The sequence below is a fragment of the Gouania willdenowi genome, chromosome 8, assembly GCF_900634775.1.
Source record: "Gouania willdenowi chromosome 8, fGouWil2.1, whole genome shotgun sequence".
Taxonomy (NCBI): domain Eukaryota; kingdom Metazoa; phylum Chordata; class Actinopteri; order Blenniiformes; family Gobiesocidae; genus Gouania; species Gouania willdenowi.
In genome coordinates, this window is record NC_041051.1 from 31,529,836 (window position 1) to 31,553,904 (window position 24,069).

Consider the following 24,069-nt stretch of genomic DNA (forward strand, 5'->3'; position numbering starts at 1 on the left):
TAAAAAGGTGAGTTTGGGGTTTAGTTACTCATTAAGTAGAGGTTAAATTACTAACATAAAAATATACTCAAAAAAGTACCCATAAAAGCAACTCAATTACAGTAATGTAAATACTTGTAATCCATTACTTCCACCTCTGCTAAAACGTCAAAAACATTTAAAATCACAATAATCACCAAAGGATTGAAACAGACCACAAACAGTTCCTCTTATGGAACATTTCCCTCATTTCAAAGAAGAAGAAGAAGAAGAAATGTGCTAAGTTGAAGGTTTCCACCCACACACTGTGGAAATATGAAACATTATCTGCAGTCATGGTGAAAAACACCATCATGTCCATATCCAGGTTTTGCATATTTTCCAACCGTGGATGGATGCACAGCAGCACTTTGACTTTGTGAGACACTGTAAAACTGTGTCTGTCAAAGCTTTTGTTCTACAGCTCACTGCTAAACACCAGTGTAGCCATTAAACATCCATCTATCTATACATCCATCCACTCATCCATCCATGTTTGCAGAAGTAACCACAGAGACAACCTACACAAGCCCACAGAGAACATGCAAACTCCACACTAAGCCTGTGTTGGGTGATGATGAATATCATAGAGCAGTGTCCCACTGCCCCCCTTTTGTTCAGACTTCTGTAAAAACACAACTATAGATCATAATGATGGAATAAACACACATTTTAAAGAATCCCATTTTATAAATACGTGGAATAAAGCATGTGTTCAGTGTCTCCTGAATAGATTATGTTCTATATCATTTCCACTCATCTCCTGCCTCGTGTATTAATTAAGGTCATTTCCATTCACATTATTATGATTAGCATTTTTAACTAAAAATAAATATGATAATACCCCATATTTTTTCATTTGTTAATTTACCTCTCTCTCTGTCTCTCTCTGAATTTAAAATACTGTAACTCCACTAATATTTGCTCTATCTGAGAAATTCCACCAGTTTCTGAAATCTCAGGAGTTGCTTTTTACAGTCAGTATGTGTCATTACAGTAAATGTTCTCACACGTGACAGAATCATAAAAGATTCCAGAGAAAAGAGACTAAAGATGGAGACCAAACACTGGTGGATGATAAAACCTCCATGGAGGTTCAGAGAGGGGGTTGAAAAACGGAGGAACTACTGGGAGAATCTTAGAATACAGGAAGTTAATCATCTGGTCTCGACCTCATCACCTCCCCGTCTCCATGACAACAGACAGAATAAAGCTCAGAGTCAACATGGGACCATGTGATGCAAACTTTCAGTTATTTATTGAAGTGTATATTTAATGATTATGTAATGTTCTGTAAGCCTTTATTTCTTTGCTCTTTTTTTAATTTCTAGATATTTCTCATTGTTTCAATGATTGAGAGATTTTAAGAAAGTTTATATGAGATTTCTCAATGACAGATTGTTATAATATATAATAAAGTAGGACTATGCAATATATCGAGATTCAGGATATATCAAATTTTCTACTTTTTTATATAGAAAATTACAATATTGCCTATACCAAGATCTTATTTTATATTAAAATACTAGTTTTAGGAGTTGCTGATTTCCTTAAAGCTCAGTTAGATGAATTTCTGAGTGCATCCTAAACGATTAAGATTAAATTAAATCGGGGCTTTCGCCTTTAATTGGCCATGTAATGTTGTTACATACATGGAATTTCTCCTCTGCATTTAACGCATCCCTGAGGAGCACTACAGAACTCACTCACACGTGCTGTCCCTTAGAGGAGAAAAAAGACAAAAGTGGCTCATATTATGCAACTATTTGTTAATAAATGAGCTTGTGTGGCATTTTGCATCAGCAAATTTAATTTATTCAGACTTTATTTGAATTAAAATTATCGAGAATGATACCGTATTTCACCATTTTGAAAAAAAATATAGAGATAGGAGTTTAGGTCCATATCGCCCAACCCTATAATAAAGGTAAATGACTTCAGTCATTTAGTCTTTGTTATAAAGAGAGACATACATTTTTAAACCTTATGGACAATAACCGAGAATGACGAGGTCGGCCCAAGTATCCTCTTTTTTGTTATTGAAAATATGGTGACCTAGAATAGTTGGTGGGCGTGTCTTACCTGAGTCCAGCGGGCGTTTGCCGCCCCTCACCAGGTAGCTGAACTCCTGGCAGCGTTCGCTCTGGCTGAAGCCCCTCGGTGAGTTAAAACACAGCTCCTCCACCAACACCAGGGCCTTCTTACACAGGTCTTCATCCCAGTCCCCCGACATCCTCCAATCCGCATCGCACTCTCACCAGCAGTCAGCCAATGGTCGCGCAGCCCTCGCCGCCCTCAGGAGTTGGACGGCGTTGGGGGGAAGGGGGGGGGAGAACAGTTGTTGGTGGTCCACCGTTTACCAAAGCAGAGAAAGAGCGAGGCTGGTGTATTCAACGACAGATGAGGACGTGTCAGGATCACAGTGACGGTCCCATTAAAGAGTGTCAGTGGACCTAAAACACACAGAAATACCAACACAGGAAAGTAAAAGTAGTGTAAGAGGGTGAACAATAAGTCTGACAAGTTAAAACTCTGTCAAAATAACAAAGCTCCTGCGTCTGTTTCCAAATACACTGACAGTCTGTCACTGTGGGGACAGACAAATGTCCAATATAAGCATGACCACTGACTGGACATGGACAACTAAGGTCTAAATATGTGCTGCCCCTAAAACAAATGCACAAAATGACAAGAAAAATACACAATATGACAAAAAAACACACAAAATTACATGAGAAAAACACAAAACGACAAGAGAAATGCACAAAATGACAAAAACACACACAAATTGACAAGAGAAACACACAAAATGACAAATAAATACACAAAATGACAAGAGAAACACATAAAACAAGAAGAGAAACGCACAAAATGACAAAAAAAACAAACAATATGACAAAAAACACACAAAATGACATGACAAACACACAAAAACGACAAGAGAAACGCACAAAATGACAAAAACACACACAAATTGACAAGAGAAACACACGAAATGACAAATATATACACAAAACGACAAAAGAAACACATAAAACGACAAGAGAAACACACAAAACGACAAAAGAAACACATAAAACGACAAGAGAAACACACAAAATGACAAATAAATACACAAAATGACAAGAGAAACACACAAACTTATACTGTATATCATAGTAATATTTGTCATTTGGTGTATTTTGTTGTCATTTAGTGTGTTTTTGTTCTCCTTTCTGTGTATTTGTTCTGGGGGCAACAACACAAACTAGCTCAGGTGTGAATTTACTGAGTTTTATTGGAGTGTGTTAATCAGTAGTGTGTGTCTTACCTTTAATAAAGTTGAATCCATGGAACGCTTGTCATGTCCAGAGCTCACAGCAGTCACGCTGCCTTGTGTTGTTGTTGTTTTGTCTGATGTGTCCACGCTCAGACGTATGGTTTGTGTCTTCACAGTGGACAGAGCTGGTTCTCCAACACATCAGCCTGGACCAGAGGCTTTACACCTGAAACACAGATCACATCAACTTAAACTCAATCTACTCCATCCAAAGCCAGACGTGTGAGAGACGAGAGCTCCCAGTCTTTGAGACAGGAAAGAAACCAGGCTTTCTTTAGCACCCTGGCTTTATTTCTGATCTCATTCTGTCAACATGAAAACAGCTCCATGCTCACACTTTTGTCTCTGAGGGCTCTGACTGAGCTGAGCTCTATGCAAAGTGATCCAACTACACACATATACACAAGAACAGAAATAGAAGAGGGAGAGGGGAAAAGGCAGGTCCTAAACTGAGTTCCCTATTGGGGATCACAGTGTAAAACTCAGAATAAACCTCATCAGCGTAAGTGATGCACCAAAAACAGACCAATGAAAGCGTTGAAATATAATCCCTTTGCTTCATTCTGATCCAGTCAGATGACGAGTGATGACCTTGGGTAAATTGAAGATATATCGAGTTTTCCATACATGCATACACGCATACATACATATATATATATATATATATAATTATGGCTTATTTTGTATTAAAATACAGGATGAAAACTACAGTTACATGGATCTGCGTCCTAACCCAGACTTTTCCCTAAACAAGCCACACTACAGAACTCACTCACATGTGCTGTCTCGTGCTGAGAAAGCCAGAAGTGGCACATATTGTGCAGCTGTTTGTTAATAAATGTACCTGTGTGGCATTTGGCATCAGCAAATTTAACCCCGAATTGTCTTTCTGGTCAGAATTTATTTGAATTAAAAAATATCAAGATTTATATAGTATATCACCATATTGAGATATGGGTTTTGGTCCTTATTGCTCAAAGAAGGTGTAGTAATGCAGCCGTTTCCGCTCATAATCCTTGCTTTGAAAGAAACTGAGCCAAAACAAACATGGCCCCCGCGACGGAGAAAACATTTAAACCTTTAAAAGACCTGGATACATCGTTGAAACTGTTGTGGCAGTTTTGAATGGAACGAGACGGAGTCAAGTTTTAGGGTTGCTGGTCAGATGCGGACACAGGGTTTATTTGGTCAAAGGGTTTTTCAGGCAGGCCGGTCTGGGATTCAGAGGTTTCCGTGTGTTGTGTCCCAATTAATCTGTAGTTGTTCTGTGCTCTCAGAGTTTTGTAGGTTGCTGAAAGCGCTAAGCATAACAATGACGGAGCCTCTGAGAAGAGACCTTGGTAAATGCAACAAAAAGAGGCTTTAAAACCATAAGTCTGTATCGTAATACAGACCATTTTGCTCTGCCATCTCCATTGAGGGAAAAAGATCAACGCTTGTCACGCTACTGTCCGGTCTTCATTTGATTGGTTACTCTGCGGAAGCTAACCCTAACCCACGTGGAAGCCAAATCTTTGGTTCCTGCCAATGCAATGCTAGTGCTGTCAAGAGATTTTTAAAAAAATGTGCGAATAATTAATTTTGCTAAGTAATGAATTCATCTATTCATTTAATCTAATTTAAAAATTGCTGAGAAAAGTCCTCAAATTGAGCTATTTTCATTTAGATTATTTACATTATTGTGGCAGATCAAAAGATGGATTAATCACAAAGTGACTTTATAAAGTTATTTATTGTTTTTAACAGACTTGAACAGATGCAGGCGTAGCTATTTACATTCTGCTGTGTTTGAGACTAGTCCCAAGGGCTACCTGTCACCTTTAGCTCTCCGTGCTAGCTGTTCGTGCTAGCTGCTACATGTTTAGCATTGAGGTAATAGTGGGGGCTGCAAAAGTTCCGGTGATCGTCAAACTCTTTCTTGCGCAATTTGCACACAGCAAGGCTTTTGTTTTCAATCTGGTGTTTTTAAAAGCTGAGAAGCTAGTAGAAGCTAGCTTGTGCATCAGTATTATGGGTTTACTGGGAACTCTTGAAATGAGAAAGGTTCCGCTCTGTTTGGAGTGCAAAAAAAAAAAAAAAAAGCCATTAATGGCTGTATATTTTCCTGTAATCAATTAATCGCAATTAACGCGTTAAAGTGGTGGCCCTATGCAATGCCTTCATGTACCTTAGGTTGAGAATCTTAATCCCAAACCCTTGTAAAGACAACATGCACTCACATTATTCAGCTTTCTGTTTCTCAGCACTGGGCCTGGTCAGACGAGACAAACACTCTATCGATCATTTGATGCATGTTGTTCGATAAGTCGTCAGCGTTGTCTCCGTGCACTGAGTGGCACCTCCCAGCCAAAGTGCTCCTTTACGCCTCCTACACCATCTCCAGCCCATCAATCAATCACTGCGTTAGACGGAGACGATTTTCACCTTGAACAAGACGCCAACCAACCAAGAAGAAGTCCTTCCCCTCTCTCTGCTGAAAGAGACGCACCTGTTTTTTTTCCTCTCCACTCGTGTTTCTTGCCAACATGGATAATTCACTCTTTGTGTGCGTCTTGGCTCTTCCACTGCAGAGCTTTCTTTAAAATATGTGAATCAAAACCTCTTCTCTCCACCCACCTCCTCCCCACTCACTCACTCCCATTAAGATAGCAAATCTGTCAGAGTGACTTCAGAAGCCACCATATCACCATCTGAAGAATGGCTATCTGGCACCAAACCGACCGCCTAAAGTGGCCCCGAGGAAGAGGAGAGTGCTGGACACACAGAGAATGACTGCACGTGTACCATGAGACAATGAAAGACAGACACAGAGGTGGACAGATAAGAAATAATCTAGCGTTAAATTGGATGAAAAACCTGGAGAGGGCTTTGAAGCTAAGGGTGAGTGGGACACAGCGACAGCAACAACAGATTGACGACATTTAGAGGACGTTTATCCAAAGATTTCACCGTCAATCACAGACATTTCTGCAGAGGAACATGAATCCGTCGCACAGACACTCCAATGACTGCACATAAGCCTGGGATCGACACACAAACGCACTAAACCCCCAAAATGACGACAAAGTACAAAGACTTACTTCAAAAACACACAAAATGACACCGAAAACTCACAAAATAACAGCAAAAATGCACAAAAATACATCAAATCCTTCAAAAACACACAAATGATAATAAAGAAATCACAACATACACAGAAATTGACAAGAAAAAAATAAAGAAAAATAATAATTGAAAAAATATTTCAAAAACTCACAAAACAAGAAAAATGCACAAATCACAAAATACACAGAAAATGACAAAACTTTTTTTTTTTAAATAATAAAAAAAATTTACAACTCTACAACAAAAATACACAAAATGACAACAAAAATAGACAAAATGGCAACAAAAAACATAAAATGCTTCAAAGACAAACAAAACAACAAGAAAATGGGCAAATATTCACAAAATAAACAGAAAATGACAAGAAAAAATTGAAAGAAAAATATTAATTAAAAAAAGGTACAACTCTACAACAAAAACACACAAAATGACTCCAAAAACACAAAAGAAATGGCAACAAAATACATAAAATGCTTCAAAAACCTCGTCCAACAGCTTCTTCTCTGCACTCACTCACTCTCATTAAGATAAGAAATCTGCCATATCACCATCTGTCTGACCTTAAGTGGCACTGAGGGAGAGGAGAGTGCTACGATAGTCCTTTATTCATCACGAAATGGAGAAATTTACAGACACACACAGAGAATAACTGCATGTGTTCCATGAGACAATGACTGACAGACACAGACGTGGACAAATAAAAGAAAATCTGATGTTAAATTAGATGAAAAACCTGGAGAGTTTGTTTAAAGCTAAGGGTGAGTGGGACACAGCGACAGATTGACGACATTTAAAGCAGTGTTTCCCAAAAAAGGTTGGGAACCACTGCACTCAATAGTCTTTCTTTGCACTTATTTACAAAATATGATTCTTTATAATGTGTGTTATCACTCCTTCATTCCATCATCATGATCTATAGTTGTTTTTAAAGAGTTTTCTAAGCAAAATGTGGTACTCGAACAAAGGGGGAACCACTCTTTTAGAGGACGGTTATCCAGAGATTTCAGCGTCATTCCCCACATTTCTGCAGAGGAACATGAATCCCTCCCACAGACACTCCATTGACTGCACATAAGCCTGGGATCGATACTCGAGTACACCACAAACACAGACGAGTGGAGCAGTGAGGTCAGCGTCCGACTGGGAGAGCGAGACAAGGTCACGCTCTAATCACACAACAATCACGCCACGCTGAGGACGACGGCAGGAGATTTGTCCCTGATCACAGGACTGAGCTGTGAGCCAATCAGGTCATTAGGAAAAAAGGAGCAAACAGTTTGGAGCGGCTGTGATGGATGCACACTAAGATCCAAACGAACATCAGAACCTCATCAAATCCAGCCAGGTGTCCCCGATGGAGGGCCGAGGCGAGGACCAGGCCAGACTGTTTAATTAGACACCACGTAGAACAGCGTTATCCAAATCAGACACAGACACACACACACATAATGACTGAAAAAATAACAACAGAAACACCACCAAAATAACAAAAATATAAATAATGACAACAAAATACACAAAATGAATACAAACATGTACAAAATAACAACATAAACCACCAAAATGACGACAAAGTACAAAAACTTAACTCAAAAACACACAAAATGACACTGAAAATGGACAAAAATACATAAAATGCTTTAAAAACACACAAATGATAGCGAATACATTTTAACTAAAGAACAATAATGAAGAAAAAAACACAAAATTACTTTAAAAATGAACAAAATAACAACAAAAAATAGACAAAATGACAACAATATACAAAAAATGCTTTAAAAACACAAAAAACAACAAGAAAACACACAAATGATCACAAAACAAAATCACAAAGTACACAGAAAACAATAATAAAGAAACTTATCAATCCACAACAAAAAACATACAAAATGACTTCAAAAAATGCACAAAACAACAAGAAAAATGCACAAATTATCACAAACTACACAGAAAATAACAAGAAAAAAAAAATGAAAGAAAAATATTTTTTTTAAAAAAACTTAACACGACAACAAAATGACAACAAAAAAGAAAAGACAACTTTTGTTCTTTCCTGTAATAATGTATAATATTATTCTATTATGTTATACATTATGCATATTATAATATTATATACATGAATGTTCATAATGTGACATCACAGCCTTACTGTGCTATTTAGTGAGGATGTATCACATGAATGAAAGCAGAATTCCTCCAATGATCCCTCTAAGTTTGGATTCTAACTTTTTTTATTTATTTATTTTTAGCTTATTTCCGACATGGTTACATTCACTTTCTTTTTCTTTTTTTGTTCTTTTTGTACATGCCGAAAAAGGAGACGAGAGAAGCAGTTTGCTTATCTAAGTCCCTTCCCCTGGACACAATAAAAACTGATCCTGATCCTGTGATATTGTTTACTTCAAATCTCAGAGACCAGGATCAATGAGGACGTGTTACTGTGGAGCAACATACGTTCATCTCTGAGGAACAACTTTGTCAATGTTCTCCAGAAATCCTGTTAAACATTGATTTTTAGGGATGTACACGTGTCCCTCTATAGGGTCACAGTAGCAGGGGGGGAAATATTATATTTAACAACTGATTTCTGAATAATAAGATGACTTTTCTAAGGTAAATGTGGGCTTCCTTAAGACATATTAAAAGGCTCAGACAGGATGTTAAAATGGTGGAAATACATCAATAAATGCCTTTGATTCTCAGGTACAGTTCAGGGAAAACACAAGTAAAACAACGACACCGCGCTCTCCTTTCTAATTACTCAGACACATACAGTATTTAGTATCAAATGCTGTCGTGTACTCACAATCTCTTTTTTGGGGCCAGTAATATTGGATTTCCTAATTCTTGGCTCAGAATGACTGGTATTTAGAAACTGCTCCAGTTCTCCCTTACATCCTCATCGACAGCTGCACCAAACAAACAGGAATAACGGTGAATGTGATACAACTCAGACGGCAGATTCTCCAGTATCAAGGATCATTTTTCAAGAGTGCCACTGAAATCTGAAATGTGTACAAAGAATCAGTCTCAGAGGGAAGGGATTGTGCGTCGTGGCTGCGTTTGGGAATGACAGCGATAAGGCTTTTCAAACACTTGTGTCTGCAGACTGAGAAGTGGATTCAAACCTGTGATCCACTGCAACACCTCCGTCAGGGTGTTATTCTCTGCACATCTGGTGAATGCAATGTGTGTGCAGCTGTAGACTTTTGGTAAAGTTTCATTCTAAGCTTTACGGATGCTTGGATTTCACGCAGAAAATGTTAAAAAAAAAAAAAAAAAGAACCTCACAGAAACAGACATTAAACACATCTACAAATGTAGCCTCCACACGCAGGAGCAAAAGGTATCCTAAGGTTAGCTGTAGCTATTTCTCTCTCATCAAATCCAGGCAGGTCATCCACATCAGACATGGGAACACACAACCCCCACAGCAAACACTAAAAATACACAAAAACACAAGAAATGAGTGCAAAAATTACAACAAAAACACACAAAATAGTAAAGAAATACTAAAATTGACAACTAAAAATACACAAAAACACATGGAATGAATCCAAATATGCACAAAATAACAAAAATCTCCCAAAATAACAAAAATACAAATAATGACAACAAAATACACAAAATGAATACAAAAATACACTACATCATTTAAAAAATGCACTAATGACAACATACAAAAAGTTACTTCAGAAACACACAAAATGACGCCAATAACTCACAAAATATCAACAAAAATACACAAAATGACAACAAAAATACACAAAATGACAACAAAATACATGAAATGCTCAAAAAATACATGAAATAGCAGAAGTAGTAAAATTGACAACTAAAAATACACTGCACGACTTCAAAAATGCACTAAATGACAACATAAACCACCCAAAATGACAACAGAATACAAAAGTTGACAGAAACTCACAAAATAACAAAATACACAAAGACAAAAATAAAAAAAACTTCAAACTCAACAAAATAAGACACAAAATAACAAAAACACAAGAAACTAGGACAAAAATTACAACAAAAATGCACAAAATGATAAAGTTCTTAAAATTACAAAAATACAAATAATGACAACAAAATGAATACAAAAATACACCACATGACTTCAAAAATGCACTAAATGACCACAAAATGCACTAAATGACAATAGCAACCCCCAAAATGACAATAAAATACAAAAAGTTACTTAAGAAATGCACACAATGACACCAAAAACTCACAAAATAACAACAAAAAGTCTCTGAGCCAACATTGCTGCTTCACAGTGATAGTATTTTTAGGTACAAAGTTACACAAAAAGTACTATAAATAAATCTATCGTGATATTTTATTTATTAATGTATTAAACACATTTTGTGTTATATACATGACTCGTGCAGGCACTCTTTGAAGCAGCAACCATCACTAACAGGCTAACAGCATTAGCTTGGTTCTTTTAGCATTTTGCTGTCCGTATAACAGCTGGGTATAACCTTCTATCAGCTGTTTTATTGTGAAAATATTGCTCCTTGTCTGGAGGCTTCAGTGCACCCTGTTGTGAAATCATTAGAAAATCTTTTGATTAGTTTTAAACACGGGCGTTTGTGACTCTGACCGAGGGAAACATTTAGTTTTATTGTCATCTGCGTTTCCAACCGTTTTCGATGGAAATCCACGTCTGGAGAAGATTCTGGATAAAATGACGCACTGATAATAAGCATATAAGTGTCTGATAGACGTTAGCATGAGCAGCAGACGTTGATGACAATGTAAATAACAAGGGTTCATGACGATGTTACAACATATGAAATATATTTTGATTTCCAAAAAAACAGGACACTGGGCCGATGTCGTCATACTCAAAGTACAAAATACAATAAAGTAGATACTAGGGATGTAACGATTAATCGTAAGGCAGTTAGAAATCGATTCATATGTATCACAGTTCACATCGATGCTGTGAAAATTGAATCTTTTTTTAAACAACAGAGGGCGATATATATTTATTCCTTCTCTTGTTCAGAAGTGTTGGCGGCGAGCAAAATCTGCTACTACTTTCTTTCTGGCTGCCTTCTACTCTTAAACATGTTCATAAATGATTCCTTACCCCTTTAGCACCGAAAGAATACCTGTAATATTACGTGAATATGTATAAGAGTCACGTTTTTCTATTAGCTCTGTCTGCTAGCATAGCATCGCTTCTTCACTGCAAGAATTTTTTAGTCAAATTGTTAAGGCACAAAATACATTTTCAGTTGCACTTTTAAAAAGAAAAAGAACCATTATGCAGTTTTGCATTGTTTACTATAGAACCAGAATTTAAATTAATAGGCTTCTTCTTCATTTGTATTATTCCTTTATTTATTTCATTCACGATTTATTTTTAGTTTAATTGCATTGTTTTGAATAGTTTATCAAGGGATTCTTTTGACAATGAAAAATAAAAGGAAAATAGTACAGTATTTTCCCAAAAAAAATAAAGAAATATTTTTCAGTCATTTGAGTACAGTCCCATTTTGTAAAATAAATCGTGAGAGAATCGTATCGGGAGTTGAGTGAATCGTTACATCCCTAGTAGATACATAAGTTATTATTGTCCATAAGGTTTAAAAAAACAACTTATTTCTTTATGACAAAGACTTAAACAAACATCTAGAATTATGGTGACTCAAGTCAATCACATTTATTATGAATTATATTATAAAAATGTTCCCAACCTTTTTTGGATCGTGACGGCCATTTTTAATCACTAATTTCTACAACTTTTTGCTAGAATTAGTTTTTAATCATGTTTGTTATACTGTGTATTGTTAATTCCATTTTCTTTTCTTCATACTGCACTTTGTTTGAAATATATTTACATTTGAGAAAGTGAAGGTACAGAATACAACTGTTTAAAACGATGTGTTGTGATTTAATTTGAAAAATTAATCACTGGAGGTTGTCCGTACGACATACGTACAAATAGACTCTTTCTTTAAATTAACGTGTTCCCCTAGATGCGTTCAGGGTCCCTGGGAATCCTGGACATTTTGATGAGTTTGTAAAATCCTGCCGTGAAAAGAGCACATGTCTGGGTAAATCAGCAGAGGTGTAAAGAGTATACTCATATATCTACTCAAGTAGAAGTACTTTTACTAGATTTAAATTGTACTGAAGTATAAGTACAAGTAAGACATACATAAAATACTCAAGTACAAGTAAAAACTAGCTCAGTTAAATAATACTCAAAGTAAAAGTTACTAGTTACTTTGGTTTATTTTTGGTAATAAATCTAACTTAATCTATCTTCCACAAACGCATCTGCACAAAATAAAAGTTTTTTTTCAAAATGTACAATTGTTTTATAAATAAAATAACACCATTGAATTCAATTCAAAATAAATACATTATTAGTACAGCTGCATTTATGAACTCTAAAACTGGGAAAATAACCTCCATTCAATGTTGTTTTAGTGCGGTACATTATGTTTAATCTGATTGGTCGGCTATGATTTGTTTATTAGCTTCCACCGTGGTGGATGCTAATCCACCGTGGTAGATGCTAATCCACCGTGGTGGATGCTAATCTTCCTGGGGTCCATAAAAAGATTCTTGTACATATAAGAACAGAAAAAAAATAAAACAGTTAAAAATATACCGAAACATTACATAAAAATGTACATCACGGCACATTTTCACTACACCAACAAATAAATTAAAAATACATTATACATACATTAACATTGGTAAGAAATAGGATTTTAAAGATGTTTTAAATATGCGTCTTTCAGGTCCCTACAGGCAATTTGTTCCACAAGTTAAAAGCTCTAAAAAGGACCCATAAAAGTGACTCAATTACAATAACGTGAGTACTTGTAATCCATTACTTTCATGGTCACCCTAACCACTCACACGTGACAAAAGCTCAGGGATTATACTTTAGCCTTGGTTTGTGTTCAGGTCAATTTTTTTGCTCTGACTTCTTTCCACTTTGTGTATCGTCTGACAACTCACTGCTGTGCTGGCAGTCCCCTCAGTCAACCGCACACTTTAATACTCCCAGATCTGCAGCTCATTCACTCTGCAACAAACACGCTATATCCTAATGCTAAAACTGATTTATTACATCCTCTAATAGATAAAATGGTTAAAACATGGCACTGTACAATCATATGTTTTTAAATGAATCAGATTATGTAAATATTTAAGCCCTATGCAGCATTTAAACTGTTTAAATAAACAGTTGGACTAACTTAGTTGTGTTTCTTGTGCATACAAGGACAATTGTGGCTACTTAAAATGTTGGGTTTATTAATAAAAATGATGAACTACGGCCAGGCCTGCATATTGCCTCCACGCAGAATAGTACGTACCACGTTCCCCAGAATTCAGTCAAATGACTCGGTTCCACCAAGTAAAAAAGGTGAGACGCTCTAGACATTCGCTCATAGAACATCTATGTCAAATTACAGCCTGATTCAACGAGCATTAACGGAGGAGTAGTCATTTGAAAAATGGGGCCCCTTAGCGCCCCCGTGCACATACGGAGTAATGGGCCCCATTCATATATTGGTATGTGTCAATGATTCGGTACCACCAACTGTTGAAATATTTGACTCACAACTAAATGAAAAAATGACTTCAATGAAAATTGCCAAAAAAATGGGGGTAGGCCCCTCGGGCCCCTAATGAAATTGTGCAAGGCATAATCGTAATATACGTTGAATTACCTTTGAAACAATATATCACACAACTATGTTCAAATAAATTTAGAAATTATCGGAAATGGGGGGTGGGCGTCTCATCATATTCATTCATAGAGAATTCATACCCAACTGCATTCAGATCTAATGAGAACTAACGGAAGAGTAGTCAAAAAAAAATAAGGCCCCCAGGGGCCCCCTGGCACCCCTGTGACATGTACGGAGTAATGGGCCCCATTTATATATTGGTATGTGACAATGATTTGGTAACACCAACTGTCGAAATATATGACTCGCAAATATATGAGAAATCGACTTTCGATTTATTGTCTTTTCGGGCCCAAAATCGAAAATAGGGCTCTGAGCGTCAATGCGTACACATCCATAGATTATAGCTACCAAATTTCAGCCCGATCCGTTCACAAATAACAGAGGAGTAGTGATTTTAACTAGTGTACACGAAGAAGAAGAAGAAGAAGAAGAAGAAGAAGAAGAAGAAGAAGAAGAAGAAGAAGAAGAAGAAGAACCACTTGTGTCATTTTGTGTAAAAGAAAGAAAGGTAAACTAACGTGTAAATGACATGGAAATAGGAATAGTCTATACATCTATTTCCTGAATAACAGTGAGTCATCTGTTGGATTGGCTCACACAAGTAAACCCACACACATCTCTGAGCGTTGGCTCGTTCCCCTTTTATTTTTTCCCAGTTTATCCTGTTCTCTAACGATAGGAAACCCTTACACTTGCTCAAATATACGCTTTTCTACTGCCTTCGACATCATCGACATGGAGCTAATGTCCACCTGCAGCCTTAAGCATCTCATCTACAAACAGGTGAAAATCAGCACACACACACACACACACACACACACACACACACACACACACACACACACACACACACACACACACACACACACACACACACACACACACACACACACACACACTCTGCATTCACCAGCAGATAATTATCAATTAAATGTTTTCAATTGTCTTTTATTCCCAAAGAGAAAGAAACTCTTGAGCTTTTTGTAGTTGCTACTTTGTGTTTAAAGTGTTGGTTTAATCTTTTCTTAAATGGGTTCTTAGTTTTTTAAAGGTTTTTTTTAGGAAGTTTTTTGGTTTTTGCTACATTTATTAATTTTATGTTATTAAATATTGAAATATTGGTATTTGCCTGTCTGCTTCACTTGTTTTCTTCATTTTATGAAGTACCAAACAACCCCGTCTCCTAAACACTTTTGTAGGTTCTAACAGAAACAGAAGTGTTGAGACATATCCCTATAAGACCCCTGAGTATGAAAAAATAATAATACATTTTTTTAGCATTTCAAAGCGTACCTGATGAATAAAACATAACCTCACCATTATTAAACAGTGCAGGCACTTGTTTAAAGATTGTATATCGTCTATTTTCACACGAAGCAAAGCAGACCAAACCATTGGATCTAATGGGACGTTTGAGACCAGCCTTCAGCTCCTGCACAGTCATTCTTCTGCTACGTGGACGTCCTTTCTAACTGACCTACTCATTCCTGCCATGGATGCTTTTGTTTTGTTAAGTCTGATGATTTCATTTAGTTTGACAACAGAACATGGAAGGAAAGCTTCACTGTACGTACGCTCCTCATTGACTTCAGCTGAGTTTCCATTACAGAATTTCTACAAAATAAAAGCGATATTTCTAATTGTCAACAACGTATAATTGTTCTTTGAACGTGTTTCCAGTAAAGGTTGTTTTGGAGCCTCTTCTCTACAGGAAGATAGACGCTCAGAACCTCTTTATAACACTCTGTATTCCTTTGTTCATTCACGTCTAATGCAATAATTATTATGTATAACTCTAAGAAATGTCTGGGTCTCCTGGTCATGTGACCAGGTACGTCACGTTCTGTGACGTGTATTAGCAGAAGAAGTGTTTTCATGGAGCTTTTATGACACATTTCAATATTGAAACATCTGAAATTCCTCCTCATGAAAGTGTCAAAACTTTTTAGCGATATTTGAGTGTTTGTTCAAAATCTAGGAGTTTCCATTAACAGTTGTTATTGCGCTATTTAGGTTTTGCGCATTTACAAGGGTAATGAAAACATAGCTATTGAATAATATTTAGATCGACTTCACTTCTGTTAGTTTTGTGTCTTTTAGCCAAACTTTACGTAGCAATATTAACAACATCCTAATGATTTGATCCATAAAACTCGCGTATACACATTTCATGCCGACATTTCGGAGATCCACCATTGTGCTACTGACAGTCATACTGGTGGTGGTAAGCTACAATGTAGCCACAGCTGCCCTGGGACAGATTGACAGAAGCATGGCTGCCATTTCACGCCCACAGCCCCTCTGACCACCACCAACATTCAAACCCATTCATACGAGGCAATGCGGGTAAAGTGCCTTGCCCAAGGACACAACGACACCAACTTGGAAAGAGCGGGATTTGAACCCCCAACCCTTCGGTTATAGGACGACCCACTCTACCACTGAGTCATGGTCGCTTTACAAAAGTGTTAAAAACCTAATGGAAGACAAGAAGAGATGCTTTTATTTTGAAAAAGGGATGTTTGGTTTTTAGCGTGAAGCAGGTCCCAGGACTAGTTTACTTTTCATTTGTAATGCATCATGGGATGGTTGAGTATGACTAGTGCCCACTGTGCGCACTTACAAAATGTCCAGTATACATCTGGGTGTTTCTCGCGTACTCAATCTTTTCATACTATCTAATGCGAACGCACTAAATACTCATTTTGACGTCAGACTTAGTATGAGTAGTACGTTAGTATGAGTAGTACGTTAGTATGAGTAGTACGTTAGTATGAGTACTCCATTAATATGATAAGTGCGTCAGTATGAGTAGTACATTAGTATGAGTACTACGTTAATATGAGAAGTACGTTAGTATATGATGTTGAACAAAGCTTGTCAGTAAGTGTGTGCTTTATGAGTGATTCTACTGCCTCCTGTTTTCAGTCAGGTGTGCCTCATCTCCTGATTGTCCTCCCTCACTATTTAAAGGTGTAGTGCTCATCAGATTATCATGAGTCAGTCGGTTTTGGTTCGGTTCCTTTATCTAGTACTTTGTTGGTTTGTGTTTTTTTTGGTTTTGATCAAATGTAATACCTTTAATATTATCAATATTTAATATCGCTCCTGCCTCTTTTCTCTGCAACGGCATCTTATTCTTTTAAACTATTCTCCTCACGACATTGTTCTTTGAGCTTCTTCTTCTTCTCTCGTCTCCACATTAATGTTTAACAACCGTATCATGATGTTCTCCACCTTAAAAATCAACGTACTTATGGACAATTAGACCATCCATCATATTTCAGGGCTACTCCTGATACCCTGGAGGTCGTGACCTCTCTTCAACAGAGCTGGCGTAGCCTCCGTTTTGCTTCGCGTCACTTCTTCTCGAGGCCAAGGCGACGTTGGCAGAGACAGTCGCTCTTTTCTGCTCGTTGGGCTGTGACAGATTGATGCACGAGGCTAAACAGATAGCATGTATTTGGGGTTACTCCACAAGGGAGATGCTGGGTGTCCTGGGACTGAGATGCTTCTTTTTTTTTTATTAGGCCAGGATTGAACAGAACACGAGAGCATTAGCGTCTATCGACTGGATGTAATAGTTTTTTGCTGAGCCCGAGCCATGAGATTGCTCCAGTTTAGCAGGTCCATAATGGCTCCATGAATCCACCATCGCAGCAAGTAAACAACACAAGCCGGGGTTTAATCACGCCGTGATATTCCTCCTCAGACTATATCTGTCATCATCATCATCATCACACAAGAGTCTCCCGCCATATTTATTCGATCCTACGTTCACACAAATGGTGTCGAGGCTTTCACTGCTTTTTTTTTTTCTCTCTCCGCCCACTCCGAGTCTTTTTTGGAGATGCAAGTGTCTAAATTATATATCTATGACACAGGACAGGAAATAGAGTGGCCATTCAGCCAGGATCCCTGGGATAGGATGGTGCACGGTGCTGCTCCTCCTGTCTCTTGCACAGCCTGTGGAGCTGCAGAGCACAACCTATTTACAGACAGGGAGTGTATTCACACACACATACACACATACATACATACATACACACACACACACACATACAGGCTCAGACTACAGCCGCCCTCACTTCATATTTCAGCTTCTGCTCTGAGTTTCTTTGAGCTCATTTAGATCGATTTTCTTCTTTTTTTTACATTTGCACACATTGGGATCAAGAGGAGAAGAGCAGAGATACGCACGTCAACCTGCCTGTGATGTGTGCTTTCCGTGTGTGTGTGTGTGTGTGAAGGGTGGGGAATGGATGGGATGACAGTGATTACACTTGTTCCAGCCCCCTGATACCTGTTCCCCACTAATTCTCTGCAAACACACGGTGAGCAACAGCGCAGTCCGACACGCAGCAGCCAGGCTGATGCACGGGTAACGTGCATGAAATATTCATGGGAAAAACCGACACACGCTGCTGGATTTAGGGCACAGCGAGGCAGCAGAGGAGGCTGATCAAAGGATGGATTGTGCACGAGTCACAGATATCACAGCAGTAGCAGCAGGAGTCACAAAGGACGCATCTTCTTACCTCAGCCCTGCAGAAGCCTGAGCATCTCCACCTCTCCGTCCACAGCCTCAGTACTCAGCAGTAGTCAGATGGTGGCTGGTACAGAGCCATTCCTCCCTCTCTCTCTTCCGCTCTCTCTCTCTCTCCGTCCAACCCTTTTCACGGTGTCTCTCGAAGACGCTCAGCCAGGAGACGAAGGATGGAACAATATCCCTCCCCTCCCCTCGTTTCCCTCTCGTTTCCCGTGTTCTTCTCTTATATTTCCCCCCACTCGTGTTTTTTTTTTCCTTCTCTTTATTTCACTATCCTCTCTCTCTCTCTCTCTCTCCTGTTTCTCCCTCTCTGTGCTCTGAATACTAATACTGTCTCCCCATCCACCAGTGTGTGTGTGTGTGTGTGTGTGTGTGTGCGTGCGTGCGTGCGTGCGTGTGTGTGTTAGAGACCCAAGTCTTGTTTTGGTCCCATTAGAGCAATAATGAGACAATGTTGCTCCCCCGGGTGCCCCCTGAAGAGGTGATGATGATGATGATGATGATGATGATGATGATGATGATGATGATGATGATGATGATGATGATGATGATGATGATGATGATGATGATGATGAGATCACCAGCGACAATTATAGAGGTTAGATTTTAGGCCCGAATTGTTTCGCATTAGAGTCGGGCTAGGGTCGGGCTTCAAGATTTTTTTTTTTTTTTTTAATCTCGATTACATTAATATTATTTTTTAATAAACACAAACACTTCTATATTGTTGTGGTATCATTTCTAAAGTGATTTCTGCTAATAGTGGGACAGGATATTGATGGTGTTGTGTTGCGTTTGGTTGTTTGTTGACTGTGTGCTTCAGTCAGGTCTGCGCTCCACGCACAGGCTGCCTGGTCTGGTCTGGTCTGGTCTGGTCTGGTCTGGTCTGGTCTGGTCTGGTCTGGTCTGGTCTGGTCTGGTTTGGTTTGGTTTGGTTTGGTTTGGTCTGGTCTGGTCTGGTCTGGTCTGGTTTGGTCTGGTCTGGTTTGGTTTGGTTTGGTTTGGTTTGGTCTGGCCTGGTCTGGTCTGGACTGGTCTGGTCTGCATACTGTAACGGACTGGGTTCTATGTTCTGGTTATGGTTAGGTTTACATGTGTTCTGAGTGTTGATTGGCTGGGAGGCTGGGGGAAAAGAGGGGAAAAGAGTGAACAATTCTGTTCCCATGGTAGTGTGAGTGTATGACGGTGTAAGACGAAGCTCGAGTCACGTCATTAAAATACCGTTTGGGCAGAGCTACGGTGCGTGTGCGCCCCCCCTCCCCCCTAGCTATGCGAGGCACCGCGCTACTAATCTACCAACTGCAATACGCTCAATAAAATAATAATTTATGTCGGGCCTACAATTAAAGTTAATAGGTCGGGTCAGGCTTTATGCCCGCGGGCCTGAGTGAGGTCGGGCTGGATTTTTTGGGCCCTGATCTAAACTCTAGACAGATAGGCACTGGTAATCTTCTCATAATGGGACAAATCAGACGGGACGTGAACATATTGTTTATCAACATTCAGATCTGCTCGTACGACGTGTGTTTAACCAAATTCACGCAAGCTTTGGTATTTTTTCATTCTGACGTGAGCGTACGCTACGATCTGATCTCATGTCAGGTCATGTTTGCAAAACTGAGTGGATTTGTGGTTCAGCAGAGGAAAATTGGCCTCAGTCTAGAAATAAAGTATTAAACTAGCCTCAGCTGTCATTAAAACATAAGCAGGCCCTCAGGTACAGTACCTCTATGCCAATTTTCAGCTCAATTCTCTGTAGCACACAGAGGTACATTGGAGGCTGTAGAACAACAAGATGTTGGAGTTTGCTGAAAATTAATAGATTTTCAATGAATTTTTGGTGCAATACGCCTGTACTTGAACGCACCATGAAGCTCCCGTCGGCTTCTGACGGCTTTACCGTAATAAGCGATGTAAACGGACATTCTACTTTAAACCGCTGATTATCTCAGGCCTTGAGTTACTACCTCGTGCCCCCCTGACGAACAACCTCAAGCCCCGACTCATTAACTCAGGCCCTAAGTTAATATCTCATGCCCCCAACTTAGTAAGTCGAGATCCCGACATAATTACCCCCCCCTTTTTTTTTTAAATCACATTCATGTGATATGAGGTCACATTGTGTTGTACGACAGAACCAACGTGGGATTTATGACACATCCGACCGTATCTGACCAATCCCAGCATTTAAATGATTGGGTTTACATGTTACGCTACATGTTAAATTCTCAATAACTAACTTAACCAATGTCTAATGATGGTTTAAATGAAATGTTACTCATCCACAGCCTAAAAGCATGAGTCCCTGATTTAATCCAGACAATTCTGTACGTTTATTCAAATGGAGGAGTCAGCCCTGGTGCATGTGTGTGTGGCAACAAAAATACTCAGAATATCTTAACACAGCAACAAAAAAATACACCAAATTACTTGCCATAAAACAACATGATGCCAAAAAATAAACATACTAAACGACTCAAAAGCACAAAATGAAAGACAAATATACAAAATGAATTTTTAAAAACTGTTTATACATGAGATGTTTACTGTATGCAAGGGAACCGTACCAATATTTATGACCAAAAGTAAAGTGAATGTAACTAGTAACTTTTACTTAGAGTACTATTTGACTGAGCTTCTTTTTTTACTTTCTTGATTATTTTCTGTAGGAATTACTCGTACTTGTACACAATTTCAATTAAGTAACAGTACGTCTACTTGAGTAGATACATCAGTACTTTTTACACCTCTGGTGATCGCTTAGAGCAGAGAAGGAAGAATTACTCCAAAACACAGAAAACAAGAAGACAATCAACAAAACAGCAGCAAAAATACACAAAATGAGTCTAAAAACAAACATGGACAACAAAACAACACAAAATGATAGAGAAATATACAAAATGATGACAAAATTACTCAAAACATCTCAACATGGCAACAAAAAATGCTTCAAATTACTTGTAATACAAACAACATGACTCCAAAAAATAAAGAATAAACATATACTAAATGACTCAAAAGCACAAAATGACAGAGAAATCTACAAAACAAAGTAAAAAAATATGCAAAAAAACTAAAACACATAAACCACATGTTGGTTTAAATAAAACAAATTTAAAAAAAAAACTGTTGATACATGAGATGTTTACTGAATGCAAGGGAACCGTACCAAGATTTATTACCAACAATAAACATGGGGGTAAAAGTAACTAGTAACTTTTACTTTGAGTACTATTTAATTGAGCTACTTTTTGAGTATTTTATGTAATATATGACTTACTTGTACTTGTACTTGAGTACAGAACAACAAAATTACTCAAATCTCAACATGACAACAAAAATGTACCAAATTACTTGCCATAAAAACATGACTCCAACAAACATACTAAATGACTCAAAAGCACAAAATAAGAGAAATATACAAAACAAAGACAAAAAAATACACAAAATAACTCCGAAAACATACAAAACCATAACAAAAACACACTAATTGACCCCTAAAAACACAAAATGACACCAAACACACACAAAATTAGGCAAATATACAAATACAAATGATACATGAGATGTTTACTGTATATGCAAGGGAACATACCAAGATTTATCGGCAAAAATAAACGTGTGGGTGTGACTTTTTACTTGTACTTGAGTATTTTAAGTATGACTTGCTTGTATTTGGTTTTTTGATCGTTGGTGCGGATCGAGTTAAAATATGTTAAATGTCTGGTTCCGTGTCCAGCTCCGATGGCGTAACACGACTTAAAGACTTACAGAATTCTAAAGTTATGTAAGACGAGTCAACCGTCTGCCCCTCAAGATGTTCATTGTATGTGGGCCAGCTGCCACCATGAATTAAAACACAGCACAGAGTGTGTGTGTGTGTGTGTGTGTGTGTGTGTGTGTGTGTGTGTGTGTGTGTGTGTGTGTGTGTGTGTGTGTGTGTGTGTGTGTGTGTGTAATCCTGCATGAAGTGAACACTTTGGTCATGTTCAGTGTGAGCAGTAGCTTTCACCTCAGTTATTTTAGTCAGAAAAAGACCTCCATCTTCCACCACATCCATGAATTATTCATCCTTTCTACAGTAAATTTTACTCAAATTGATTTTATTTATTTATTTATTTTTACTTTAAAGCACACGTGTCAAACTCGAGGCCCGCGGGGCCAAATCTGGTCCGACAGTATTCAACGTAGCCCGCAGGAGAACGTAAAAATAACAGGGAAAACATGAATAATGATGTAAATTTACATTTCTCATAACTGTATTAACTGCAGAGGGCTTTTTTTTTTTTTTACAAATCTAAATTATTATTACAGTAGTTTATCGCAGCGGTTTAGTTCTAAAAATAACCGGCAATAGGCGAAATTGGCAAAGTAGTCAGCTTTATTTTTTTTACTATCATTATATATGTTGGAGGAGAATCAGTGAGGAGGTGGTAGTAACAGGTAAAAGTTCTCTCTGTAGCATTGAGCTAGCATAGCATTAGCCGCTAATCACAGCGGCTTTTTTCACTGGTGGTTTATGTTTATGAGAGGAGAAAAAGAAGCACAGCTCCTCGCTTCAGCAGACAGTGAAACTCACTGAGTTGGATGTGTCACTGGTGGGTGAACGCAGCATTAGCCAATCAGGACGCAGAACACAATGCGCGTTCATTCGCCGTAAAAAAAAAATGCATCTAAAATTACATTGTAAAAAAATCCGCGAAACACAGAGGGCGCGAAAGGTGAACCGCGTTATAGCGAGGGACTACTGTATTTCCTCCATGGAGAACAAATTATATATTAAATAAACAACTATCCTGCCATTTCACTCCATAAAGTGTAATTTTAATTATAGTTTGCTAATTACTGGGCAGTATTTAACTCAATAAAGTGTTGTATTTTATCATTTCATAGCATTTCACAAAAAGCAAGAAATGACAAAAAGCTCACATAAAATGAAATGAACATAAAAATAAGAGAAAATACACAAAATTACAACAAAAACACACAAAGTCACATAAAACGACAAACACAAAATAAGGGTAATGCCGGAAATATACAAAATGACTCTTAGGAGCACAAAAAACTAAAATATAGGACGACAATAGCACAAAAATAAGAAAACAAATCACATAAAACAACTGAGCATACAAAATAAGAGTAAAATATACAAAATGACAATAAAAACAACATTAATATATACAACACAAAAGCATAAAACAACAAAAAAAGACAAAATCACATAAAATGACAGACATACAAAATAAGAGAAAAATGTACAAAATTATATCAAAACAAAAGAGCACAAAAACAAAAATAAAGGACAACAAACACACATAAAATAACTTCACATTAAATGACAAAGAGTAATA

The 24,069-nt window shown here is 37.8% G+C and overlaps 1 protein-coding gene across 1 annotated transcript in view; it reads right to left on the reverse strand.

The window, feature by feature from the left end:
* syt3 (synaptotagmin III) overlaps positions 1-18,993 on the reverse strand; it is a 69,211-nt gene extending 50,218 nt beyond the window's left edge. The window contains exons 1-3 of the mRNA XM_028455924.1: positions 18,708-18,993; positions 3,329-3,503; positions 2,101-2,471 (exon numbers count right to left, since the gene is read on the reverse strand). Of these exons, the coding sequence (XP_028311725.1) occupies positions 2,101-2,251 (151 nt within the window). The 5' untranslated portion in view covers positions 2,252-2,471; positions 3,329-3,503; positions 18,708-18,993. The remainder of the gene's footprint in view (positions 1-2,100; positions 2,472-3,328; positions 3,504-18,707) is intronic.
* Between the last annotated feature and the right edge of the window lie 5,076 nt (positions 18,994-24,069).